General features: G+C 42.5%; 1 protein-coding gene and 1 long non-coding RNA gene across 6 annotated transcripts in view; one reads left to right on the top strand and one right to left on the bottom strand.

The window, feature by feature from the left end:
- The window catches only part of LOC140595133 (uncharacterized), a 170,151-nt gene that overhangs the window by 28,156 nt on the left and 128,811 nt on the right, over positions 1-13,184 (bottom strand). The window lies entirely within an intron of this gene.
- The window catches only part of FER1L6 (fer-1 like family member 6), a 156,442-nt gene that overhangs the window by 130,474 nt on the left and 12,784 nt on the right, over positions 1-13,184 (top strand). For all 3 annotated transcript variants that reach the window (XM_072733968.1, XM_072733969.1, XM_072733970.1), the window contains 5 exons: positions 138-280; positions 2,936-3,024; positions 3,512-3,610; positions 6,202-6,443; positions 7,755-7,918. In XM_072733968.1, the coding sequence (XP_072590069.1) occupies positions 138-280; positions 2,936-3,024; positions 3,512-3,610; positions 6,202-6,443; positions 7,755-7,918 (737 nt within the window). The remainder of the gene's footprint in view (positions 1-137; positions 281-2,935; positions 3,025-3,511; positions 3,611-6,201; positions 6,444-7,754; positions 7,919-13,184) is intronic.

Genomic DNA, 13,184 nt, shown 5'->3' with positions numbered 1-13,184 from the left:
TAATCTCTCCCTGTGCCTCGGTTCATTTAAATTTAACCTTTAAGGGAGCATTTAAAAGTGTGCCCGACAGCCCATCACTGTTCCATTACGGGAACCTATATCTGACAAATATCTTTATTTTTCTCTCTTCCTTGCAGAGCAAATGGTGGAGTCTTATGAGCACCTGGCCCTCAGGGTTTTACACTCATGGGAGGATATGCCAGAGGTTGGGTGTAGACTGGTTCCTGAGCACATAGAAAGTCGGCCGCTGTACCACAAGGATAAGCCAGGAATGGAGCAGGTAGTGGCCGAGATGGTTCTGGCTCCAGTAGGAGTGTTCATCCCCAAGGAACAGTACTTTATCCCTAAAAGTTAATTTCATGTGCCCTAGAATAGTGGTTCTCAACCAGAGACAATTTTGCCTCCCTGCCCCCGACTTTAGCAATGGCTGGAAATGTTTTTGGTTGTCTCAAGTGTGTGGGGGTGCTACTGGCGTCTAGTGGGTAGAAGTCAGACATACAACCAAACATCCCTTACTGCACAGACAGCCTCCCACACCAAAGAATTATTCAGCCCAAAATGTCAGTAATGTTGAGATTGAGAAATTCTGCCCTAAAGCAAGAGTTGGGTTTAGTGCTTTTTGCCTTTTTAATGGATTTGAGTTATCACACTCTTTTGAAAGAATGCTGATATTTGAGAAACTTCAAAACCCATCTGACATGCCCCAGACCTTGTCCAAAATCTATCAGTAACGCCACAGGCCATTAGTTTTCTAAGAGAAGCAATAGATGGTGACTTATTTTGAAGAACTGGCAAGAGAAAGCTCTGTGGAAAAAATAACCAGAGATCCGGGTTATGAGTTACAAGGGAAGATCAACTTTATTAAGAGCCTTCCTGATACGTACTTATTAATTATATTACATAATTAATAGTATGTAATATTATTCATCTTAATATAATTGATATTAATATGCAATATTAATAATATGTACTAGACTCTTTATGTAGATTATCTCACCTAGTTAGGATCACTATAAATTTGTTTATCCAAATGATGGCCATTTTGAGAATTGAAGAGGTTGCTGTTAATAACTAAGCTGGTACAAAGGGCACCACCAGAATTTTCCTAGACAAAGAGGGGTGTATGGGTCACCTTACCTTTATTTCCTTATACAGCCTCATTGTGTACTTGCTATGATCCTTTTAAGATGAAGAAATTGAGGTTCAAAGAGTTAAAGTAACTTGCTCAAAGTCACTCAGCTATTAAGTAGTAGAGCGGGATTTCACCCAGGCTGTTTGAGTCTTAGTCCTATCCCATCTCTGGACTCATTCACTGTGTTGCTTGGGCAAAACACATGAGCTTGACTTTGATGGAGCAGGAACACCCACACTGCCATCTCAGCAGTGGTGGGCTATAAAACTAGTGATAGCATGTGTGGGAGAGTGTCTTGAAAGGATAAGCTTTTATCAGATATAGAAGCCTGTGATTGGTTCCTGAAGTTTACTACCAGATGTTTAAAATCATTTGGTTGGGGATCCCTGGGTGGCGCAGCGGTTTGGCGCCTGCCTTTGGCCCAGGGCGCGATCCTAGAGACCCGGGATCGAATCCCACGTCAGGCTCCCGGTGCATGGAGCCTGCTTCTCCCTCTGCCTGTGTTTCTACCTCTCTCTCTCTTTCTCTCTGTGACTATCATAAATAAATAAAAAAAAATTAAAATCATTTGGTTACTGGTATCCATCATTTTGCCATGTGCCTCTTTGGTTACAAGTGAACGTTAAGGTCTCCTTAGAGACCCTAGGATTGTAACCTCCATTAATTGGTTCTTCTCTTCCCAAATACTAAACGTTTTGCTTACATTGTCCCTTCCCCAAGAAAGCCATTTTCTTTTCTAGCCAAAGCCACTCCTTCACCCAGATCCTCCCTTCTCTGTTGAAAACGCCACTTCCTTCATAGAAAATCTCCCCTTACCATCCCAGCCCTCTTGATCACTCACCTTTGTCCGAGCTGATAGAGTACTGAGAATATATATAACACAGCTGAGCATTAAATCCACTGGGCCTTCTCCCCACACAGGCACTCAGATCCCTTACAACAAGGTAAATTCTGATGTATGGGGTTCAAAGCAATGGATGGGAGGCCTCATTCTGCTACTAATTAGCCACAGGACTCATATCATTTCTTTGCCTGCTCTAAGCCTTGGATTTTTTTTTTTTTTTTTATGTTTAATACAGAAATGTAGCTGGGGTAAGCATGTATGGAGATAATGATGTTAAAGCACAATGGAAACAATGAGGCATGATACCTCTGACAGACAGCATTATCTTTTTAATCCTTAGGAATTTATAGAAAAAGCAGAGTCTCTGGAGTCAACAGACAAGGGTTCAATCCAGACTCTGCTACATATTTCTCATCTGTCAAGTAGAAATAATAACATCTACCCATTGGGGATATTGGAAGAATTCATGTAATGTTTTTTTTTAAAAAAGATTTTATTTATTCATGATAGTCATGCAGAGAGAGAGAGAGAGAGGCAGAGACACAGGCAGAGGGAGAAGCAGGCTCCATGCAGGGAGCCCGACGTGGGATTCGATCCCGGGTCTCCAGGATCGCGCCCTGGGCCAAAGGCAGGCACCAAACCGCTGCGCCACCCAGGGATCCCCCATGTAATGTTTTGTTGAATGCATTGCACTGTGTCTACCACATAGTAGGTGCTCAATAAGGATTTGCCTGCCCTTCACCTGCTCTTAATATATGCTCTAATTCTTAATAAAAATGTAAGTTTTATTTTTGTCAACAAATATCCTAAACATGTATAATAAGAATAATATACATATGATAAGATATGATATATAATTAACATCTATTTCTAGTAAAGGGGTCTGTTAAAACCATGAATGAGCAGTTGCCCATGTGACACCCCACCTAAGTTAAAGGATATCTTCTTTTCTTAACAAGGGCCGCCTGCAGATGTGGGTGGACATGTTTCCCAAAGATATGCCTCAACCTGGACCACCTGTTGACATTTCACCAAGGAAACCAAGAGGGTACGTCAGCTGCAGCCCAGCTTTCAGGGGAAGAGACTATGGTAGCCTACCAAAAGATCTTGACATTTGATAAATTATATTGATTGTTGCATTGTAACAGCAGTTACATTGATCAGTCAACGCTTGATAATCACATTTCACTTTCCATCTGGCCGTTTACCACAGGGATGAGTGGTAATAATGGTAGCAGTGGTGATGGTTGAAATGCTGGCCTCTGCTTTACATAGGGGCTACTGCACCTCAGCATTTTCCAACATTCTGAAAACTGTCAGCTAATGGAAGCAATTTCTGCTCAGAGAACTTCATGTCCTTGGTGATTCCAGCTGGGACACTTGGTTTTGATGGAACCAAGATCCTGAGTGTTGATATGTTTGAACTTGGTCAGGTTGAGGAGGCCTATTGACTCACAGTAATACCAGAATCCCATAGACACCAGCTGACTCGGCTTTCAAGGTCGTCAACCTGATGCTCCCTTCTCTTATCCCAGGTACGAACTGAGAGTAACCATCTGGAACACTGCAGATGTCATTTTAGAGGATGAGAATATCTTCACAGGACAAAAATCAAGTGATATTTATGTTAAAGGGTAAGGTCATCAACAACCCCCCCCTCTTCCCCTCTTTGACCCCTAGCCAAACCTATGCCTCATGGAAGATCACCCACTTCCTACAGAAAGAGTCCATCTAGTCACCTTGTTAGATAAAGTCACTTCCTTTGTCAAATACTATTTAGTCATTTTGCTACGAATTATCTTATGAAAATATTTTTGTGAGAAAATCTTACTTTTTAAAAGATTTTATTTATTTATTCATAAGAGACAAAGAGAGCAAGAGGCAGAGACATAGGCAGAGAGAGAAGCAGGCTCCCTGCAAGGAACCCGATGTAGGACCGATCCCAGACTCCAGGATCACGCCCTGAGCCAAAGGCAGATGCTCAACTGCTGAGCCACCCAGGCGTCCCTGTGAGAAAATCTTATTATGTAAACATCTCTTTCAGTTAAATGTTGTATACCTAAGCTTCTTGAGTGACATTCAAAATACCTTTACACCTGAAGCATGTAGAGACATAGTGTAACTGATGAGAGATTCATTGTTAAGAAGATTATAAGACTAATACAAAGCTAAAAGTTGCACCTTACCCTATGCTAGTTTTACTGGTAGGAAAGACGCCAACCTAGGAAACTACACGTGCTTGTGCGCGCTCTCTCTCTCTCTCTCTCTCTCTCTCTTTCTTCCTCTCTCAGCTGTGACACAAATGCCTTGGCAAGCTTCCCTTGAGCCCCTAGGCATGGAGGCAGATGAGGTGGTAGAGAATCAGAAGCGAAAGTGACTCAAAGATGTCCCCCCTTGGATAAAACCCATTTCAGAAGTAGTGAGCTCATCTCAGCCTCATTTTAGTATCTCTTTGCCTTCCCCAAACAAGGAACCTTCTTCACTGGCTCCATTTCTAATATGCCATTGATTCCTGTCCATTTTGCTTCCCAAATAGCCGTCATCACTGTCCCTTTCCATCCTCACCATTCCACCACCATAGTCTTTCTCTCCATCATTTCTTGCTGAGGCCACTGAAGTACCAATACCATGTGGCTTGGCCTCTTTGTATTCACTCTTGCCTCCCTACAACTTGTTCTTTATGCTGAAACATGGGTTATCCTTTCAAAATACAATCTGATCAAATCAGTCCTGTACTTTAAACCCTTTAATGACATCCTATTTTGTCTGGACACAGATTCAGATCCCTAATATGTTCTAAAATATCCCATCTGACTGTCCCCCCTATCTCTTCAGCTCCATCTCACTCCTTGCTTTGTGCTCTCTAGTCATTCTAAGCTTCTTTCTCTCATCAGAATATGCCACCACAGGGCCTTTGCACATGTCTCCTGGTGACTTCTACCACCGCCTCATCTCTCCAGCCCCTTTCTTCTGTGGTGGTATCTCTATGAAGGCAAGGACCATCTCTGTGTGCTTCCATTACTCCTCTAGCAACTAGCTCACTCCTTGCCTCATAACAGATACCACATATATATTGGTTGAGCGAGCACCATCTTTACCTAAATAATTGCATCTGTACACTAAGTGGTACCACTCCTCTGGGATGAAGAAGATCTTTATCCTTCCGTGACCTGTGGGGAAGGGATATCTGCTTTCAGAAAACAAGTGGTTTGGAATTACCAGTTAGTTTGAATTAAAAGCACCTATTTTCTCAATAATTCACCAGGGATAAAGTACTGGGGAAAGATGTATTAATGGTAGCTTACTTTATACTAGAGATGGAGGAGGATAACTAGGTAATACTAAAAGGAAATAACATTATATGTAACTTGGAGTACACAAAGCCCTGTGCAGCTATTATCTCTTGTAATTCTTCAGAGCAACCCTATCAACTAGGTCCTGTCATGGCCTCCATTTGCCAGATGAAATAGAGGCACAGGGCTTCTCCAGGGCTTTCTAGTTAGTAATGACAGAGCCAGGATTACAATCCAGGTGGGTTCAGACAGGCTTATACCCTCCATGCCACGTCGATGCAGGCCTGCTGGGTTTTGAGATATACTCTCAGAACCAGAGAGGAGGGAGCCAACCATAGACTTGATACTGAGAGTCTAAACCAGGCCAATTGTAGAGGCCCCAGGCTAGTGGGTATAGAGGTGGCCCCAGGGAGAGAGGAAACTGATTACTTTCTCTTCACATTTCCTGAGTCTTCCCTCTTTACTGGGGAATTTACATGGGGATTCAGGTCTACCCCAGAACAACTGGAGACATCTCTCAGACCTGGCTTAGAATTAGAGTCTTGTTTCTGTTTCAGACCCTTTTATTCCTGTTTCTCTCTTTCAGATTCAATGGAAAGAAAGTTCCATCTGAATCTAACTCTATCATAATTTAAAAACTACAATCTGTGACCACACTGAAATGAGTCAAATCACTCTTGATTATAGTGATGCCTGAATAATGTACTCAGGGACTCGGGATGTCTAATTCTTTTTCTTTTTTTTTAAGATTTTATTTATTTATTCATGAGAAAGGCACAGAGAGAGGCAGGACATAGGCAGAGGGAGAAGCAGGCTCCCCATAGAGAGCCTGATGTAGGACTTGATTCCAGGACCAGGATCATGCCCTGAGGCAGACACTCAACCCCTGAGCCACCCAGGCACCCTCTAATTCTTTCTCCATCTTTATTCAGGTGGATAAAGGGTCTGGAGGATGACAAGCAGGAAACAGACGTGCATTACAACAGCCTGACTGGTGAGGGGAACTTCAACTGGCGCTTCCTGTTTCCGTTTCAGTATCTCCCAGCTGAGAAGCAAATGGTCATTACCAAGAGGGAGAACATCTTTTCCTTAGAGAAGATGGAGTGTAAGACACCAGCCGTCCTAGTGCTCCAGGTTTGGGATTTTGAAAGGCTGTCCTCGGATGACTTTCTGGGTAAGCCAGTGGCTTCATAAAGTTCATATTAATGTTAGGATTTTGTCCCAGTTTTTGGAGAGCTTGGTCTGATTTAGTTACAAAGATAATAATTTCAGTGCTATTTATGAATAGCAAAAAATTAGAAACACTTCAAACAGCCATTAGTAGGGGATTGGCTGAATAAGTTACGGCGTATCCTTATAGTGGAAGACACGTTTTCAAATAGACTTAAATTCATCTTTGCTCTACTGCTAAAAAGCTGTTAAATTGTGAGCTAGTTACTAGTCCCCTCTATGCCTCATTTTTCTTCAGTTATAAAACAGAGATAGTAATATTACATACCTCAGAGAGTGTTTGGAGCTGTACATTTAAAGTACAGCCTCAAATCTAATTTTAAAATCTAATTTAATATAATTAAATATAAAATTAATATAACTTAATATAAAATATAACTTGATTTAATAACTTAAAAATATAATTTAAAAACACACATAACACTCAATAATGATAGTCCTGTAGCCATTAAAATATTTGAATATTTAATAAGTTGGATAGTTGTACAGGATGCAATTAAGTGGAAAAAAGAGTATAGAAAAAAAATCCCCTTTCTGCAAAATACATGTTTATATGTATCAGAGTCAGAGATAGAGACAGGTAAAAAAACAATAACTGACAGGATAAGAACTAATGTGTCGAGAAGTGGTCAACTTTTGGGGGATGGCATTATGGAAAACTTTTCCATTAATTTCTGGTTTCTGTACATGTTCTAAATGCTCACCACTAACAAATATTCTGAATAGGGAAAGGTTATTAAAGAGAGAGAGATAAAATAAATACTCTTATTCTCCATAATAGTCACTCATTGGAAATACTTTGTTGAGAACCCACTAAGGTCTTGGAGAGTAACTATGAAGACAGTAAGACTTAGTCCTCCAACTGGATATGCTTAGGGGACTCAAAGAGAGAGGTGAGTTGGGGGAGAAGCAGGTCCATGCTAAAGCACAGGAAAGCTCAGAGAACAGGCACAGAATCCCCGTGCACTCAGGGAGTTGACAAGATGCCCAATAGTGACAACACCTGAAACTGAGGCTTGGAGGTTATATCTTGTAGCCCTGCCCTGTCTTCTACCTGCTACCACACTGGGTACCTTGAGGACACCAAACATATCTTGGTCATATTGTATCCCTCAAATCCTAGTACATACTAATGATCCAATGTGGTGCTGGTTGAAGGACTAATGAATGAATGAATGAATGAACAGGTGGGTGAATGATTGGTGGTGATGGATACTGAAGCTCTTCCATAACTGTAAAGGGTATCTCTTCACAGGCTCCTTGGAAATGAACCTCAATAGTTTCCCCCGAGCAGCCAAGTCTGCCAAAGATTGCCAACTCACCAAGTTTGAAAATGCAAGTGAGGAGAGCAAGATCTCCATATTCCAGCAAAAGCGTGTGCGGGGCTGGTGGCCTTTTGCTAAAAGCAAGGAACTCACGGTAAGTGGCTGCTGTACGAGACAGGGCTTGGGGGGGTGGGCAGGCAGGCAGGGGACATCATGCTCTTTAAATGAGTCACTTTGTAAACGTCAAGCCAAGTGCCTTGAAGTGACACAGAGCACTTTAGGGCAAAAATTCTGTTGAGAAGCAAGAATTTTGAAAATGTTATAAATGCATTAAGCTTCTGTGTTTCAGCGTGCTTGATTTAATAGCCATGTCAGGGTGGTTTTCTAACCTCTGGCTTGAATTTGTGCCCCTGGCATTATTTTTTTCCCACATTTCTTGAAATTATGCATTAGGTCTTCACTAATGTACAATCTTAATGGAGCCACTTCATCCCTTCACCCTCAAATGCGGGACTCAATTTTGAAAGTGATCCAGACTTTAAAACTTGGAGAGAGCCATTTCCCCTTCCCCCGCATCACCAGCCTGGTCTGTACTTTGTGGTACCTGCTGTGGGCGCTCAGTCCTTTTGCAAACATTAGGAAGGAAATTCTCGCAGCCTTCTGAATATCCCTCCATAAAGGAGGGTGGATGACCCATGTGATGGGCAGGGTTGAGGAAAGGGAGTGCATTGGTGGCACCTTTCCATGCTGTGTCCTCCTCTTGGTAGAGAGCATATTGTCCCCTCAGCTCCTGCATCCAGTGGCAAAAGCACACCTGGATTGGAACCTTCTGGTCACACCTGGTTCTCTCTTGCTGCTATAGGGGCCTAATGTATGTGAAAGGCAGGGATTCCTTTTGCACCTGATTGGCCTGACTCCATGGCGTCTAGTTTTATTATGTTTTCTGGAAGATTTTCCCTTCTCGTCATTCTCACTTGCACCCCCTCTGATGGACAAGGTTTGGTCAAGAGAATGAGGCTGCAGGCCTCACAGGCTTAGTACATAACAGAAGCTCAGTCAGTGAATTAATTGATGAATGAATGAACTCAGAAATGAAGTAAGCATGGTCTCTCCCCTCAACCAGCTCAGAGTCCAGTGAGAGGGACAGATGTGTCAACAACCCTGTTGCATGCATCCAATAGTCAACGTATAAGTGACACAGGGAGGAAACAAGAGGAGGGAGAAACCTAATTCTCTCTGAGGGTGTTGAGGAGTGAAGCAGAGCAGAGCAGCATTTTTTTCAAGAGCAAAGGATGACAAAAAAAGCATTTTCTAGATGAAGAAGAGGGTGGCTATCTACTTCAAGCAGAAAGAACCCTGAGAGCACAGCATGGAGGCATGACGCATCCCTAAGAGAAGGGCTGATGGCCCGCTGGTCAGTTGCCAGAGTTCAGCATGAGGTCGAGAAATGGGGACTGCCAAGTCCTAAAATCCAAATTCATGTCTTTTGACATAATTCCTGTTTCTATAAATTTGACAGTAATTATGTATGCATGATGACATACTGGCAGTCATCATTTATTACATTTTTATAGCCCTTTAGAGTCTGCCAATTATGTTCAGACCTCTGTTTTTTCATTTGATCTTAGTTGACCCTTTATTTCTGTCACATTTCTTTCTTCATTTCATACAACATATATTTATTGAGCATCCATTAAGTGATAGGCCCTGGGAATAAAATTTGAGTTGTAACAGACATACGTCTCTGCCAGCATGGAACTTACAGTCCAACATCAAAGACAGACAAGCACAAATGCAGAATCACACATGCACACCAAGAACCCAAATACTTAAAACAAGGGCTGGGGAGGAAACAACGTGCTGAATTAAAGCATATCCAGTGCAGATATTCTCATTCCATAGGGTGGTGGGAGGCCTTTCTGTGACTGTGGAACTTTTGAGTCCTGAAGAATGAGAAGTAGGGAGCCATCAGAGAGAGACAAGAGGAAGTGTGTCACCAAGCAAACACTACAGGCAAAGGCCCTTGGGTAGGGGAGGAATGAAAATACAACGCCCCCCTACAACAAGCAAATGATGAATGAGGGTGATGCCAATGAAGTGGAAAGGAAACCAGAGCCAAATCACACAGGCCGCAGACTCCATGTTGAAGAGTTTGGATTTTATCCTCAAAGCAAGGAAGCCACTGAATGGTCTCCAGCAGGGAGGTGAGGGGATCTGACTCACATAGGAAACACAATCCCTCATTGCTTATGTGGACAATGAGTGGGAGAGGGTCACAATCGAAGAAGGGGAAGAATTAGGTAGAAATGTGGGAAGAAAATGATTAAAATGTGTCTGAAACATAAACCTAGAGAAGAGTATCTTTGGAGAAGGACAGTTGGGGCACTGTGTCAGATGCCCCTGAGTGGTCATAAAAGAAGCAGAGAAGTGTCCTTTGGATTTAGCAATATGGAGGTGACCTTTTGAAAAGTAGTATTGCAAAGGCTCATAGCAGCACTCTTCATTAGTGCTGCTATTCACTATTCACTATTCATTCATTCAATAGCAGCACTATTTCCCAAAGTGGAAAATCCAAACATCCATCAACTGATAAATGGATAAACAAAAGATGATATATCCATATGATGGAATATAATTCAGCCATAAAAAGGAATAAAGTGCTGATACAGGCTCCATCATGGATGGACCTTGAAAACATTCAAGTGAAAGAAGCCAGTCACAAAAGACCACATACTATATGATACCATTTATAGGAAATGTCCAGAATAGGCAACCCCCCAGAAAGTAGATTGGTGGTTGCCAGGTGCTGGAGGGAAGGGAGATGGGGAGTGACTCCTAACAAGTACAGGATGTCTTTTTGGAGTGATAAAATTCTTCTGGAATTAGACAGTGCTGATGACTGTACAACTTTGTGGATATACTGAAATCTATTGTGCACTTTAAAAGGAGGGACTTTTTTCTAAAGATTTTATTTATTTATTCATGATAGACACACACAGAGAGAGAGAGACAGAGACAGAGACAGAGACAGAGACACAGGCAGAGGGAGAAGCAGGCTCCACGCAGGGGGCCCGATGCGGGACCGGATCCTGGGACCCCAGGATCATGCCCGGGGCCAAAGGCAGGTGCCAAACTGCTGAGCCACCCAGGGATCCCTAAAAGGAGGGACTTTATGTATGGAAATTATAGCTCAATATTTAAAAAGCAGTTCAAAGGGATGGTGAAGACAGACATAGGCTAGCATACACTGCAAAGTGAGTGGGGAATAAGCTAGTAGAGACATGTAAAGACGCTAAAAGCCTTCATGGTTCCACCTTTCATTCCTCCTCTCAAACCACACTAGCCATCCTTAGCTACTCATCCCCAGCCACTGCCTGTTCCATCCCACACCCCTGCTTTTCCATGGACTGGTACTTCTGCCTGGAATGCCTTGACTCGCATCTTCTCTGGGAAAACTCCTCCCCCTTAAGTATTTTGAGATTCTTTTCAGCAGTCACCTCCTCTGGGAATCCTCCCTGATACCCTAGTCTGGAACAGGCTGGCTTGCCTTCATGCTTCCATAGCTCTAGTCATCCTGATTTATAATTGTCTGTATATGTCATGGTTCTGCTGTGAGCGACCTGAGTCCAGAGAGTGCACTTTCTCTTTCAGTTCCTTTTCTGAATTTTTAGTATCTAACATGGTGTCTGGCACATAGTGTATGCTCAATAAATTTTTACTGAATGGCTCATTAAATTCAGGGACAATTAAGACATTGACCCTACCATTAAAGAGATTATATGATTTCCTTCTCTTTTTATTCAGTGTACTGAGCACATAGGAAGTGTCCAACAAATATTCTTTGAGAACAAACACATCAACACACATTTATTTATAAGACTAAGTGTCACGGTAGAAACCAGAGAACAACATGCCAAAGAAATAAGAGAGGGGACAAATAGATTTTAATGGTGGGAGATTCAGAGGATACACAGGTTGTTTGGGGACATTTTAAAAAAGATTTTATCTATCTATTCATGAGAGAACAGAAAGAGAGGCAGGGGGCAGGCCCAGTGGCACAGCGGTTTAGCAGGTTTAGCACTGCCTGCAGCCCGGGATGTGATCCTGGAGACCCGGGATCGAGTCCTGCGTCGGGCTCCCTGTGTGAAGCCTGCTTCTCCCTCTGCCTGTATCTCTGCCTCTCTCTCTCTCTCTCTCTTTCTGTGTGTGTGTGTGTGTCTCTATGAATAAATAAAAATAAAAAAAAACTTTATTAAGAAAAAGGAGAGAGAAGAGGCAGGGACATAGACAGGGGGAGAAGCAGACTCCCTGTGGAGAACCTGATGTGGGACTCGATCCTAGAACCCCAGGATCACAACCTGAGCCAAAGGCAGATGCTCAACCACTCAGCCACCCAGGTGCCCCATTTTTTTAATCAAAAAGAGTATTTTAATAAATCACATGAGCAAGGGTTGTACTTGTTCAACAGAATATTAAATTGATACTACCATGTTAACACATCTTCATACATAATTATCTCTTATACCAAGTCACTATAACCATGTGAGCAAAGTATAGACAGCCAATCAAAATACAAAAGCTATAAAACCACAGATGCCTGGACATTAACGTGAATTCACTTTATAATTAGCTCGCGGTAAGTATATTTAGCATAGCACATAGTGTGCTTTCCTAGACTGCATTAAGTATTAGGCAGTGGTTAAAACCAAAGGATGTAGACGTAGACAGCTTGGGTTTGAACCCTGTCCTCTCCCGATGAACGGTGTGACATGAGGCAAGTTTCTTAGCCTCTCTGTGCCTCAGTTTCCATATCTATAAAATGGGGATTGATAATAGATACGTATCTTACCAAGTTTTAGCACATAGATGAGTTAATATATGTTAAGTGTTTAGGATCATGAAAGGAAATGAAGACCACCTAGATGCCAACAGGCTGTGTATTTAGAGCTTGCTATGACAAGAGGGTCAGCTGCCATCACTCGGTAGAGATTCAAAGACAGGGGAGTAGGGAAGCTTTATAAAGAAAAAACAAAGGGAAGACTTCAGGTTTGTTCTGATTGGAGGTTGTTGGCAGGCAGAGTAACTAGAGGGGGGCATCCGAAGTGACTGGTTAAGGGAGAGTACTGGAATACTGGGGTGAGGGGCACACAAAATTAGGGACTCGGCCTCAGATAGGCAGCTTGGAGCCCGGCACCCACAGAAACTGGGAGAGAGGGGTGGTCTTTCTCTGGTTGCTTACATTGCAAAGAGACGGCTCCTGGGTCTTTGGGAAAGGTGGGTCCTGGGTATTGAGACAAAGGACCTATCTAGTATTCAAAGGGATTTAAATGCTCTTCAAAGAGAAACCAAAGGGTTTGCAATTACATTTTCTAAAGTGTCCAATCTTACAGAAAGGAGATGGAAATCTCTTCCTTTATTTG

Source organism: Vulpes vulpes, chromosome 13, assembly GCF_048418805.1.
Source record: "Vulpes vulpes isolate BD-2025 chromosome 13, VulVul3, whole genome shotgun sequence".
NCBI classification, from domain to species: domain Eukaryota; kingdom Metazoa; phylum Chordata; class Mammalia; order Carnivora; family Canidae; genus Vulpes; species Vulpes vulpes.
Note: the sequence above shows the minus strand (reverse complement) of the source record. Positions and strands in the feature narration are given on the sequence as shown.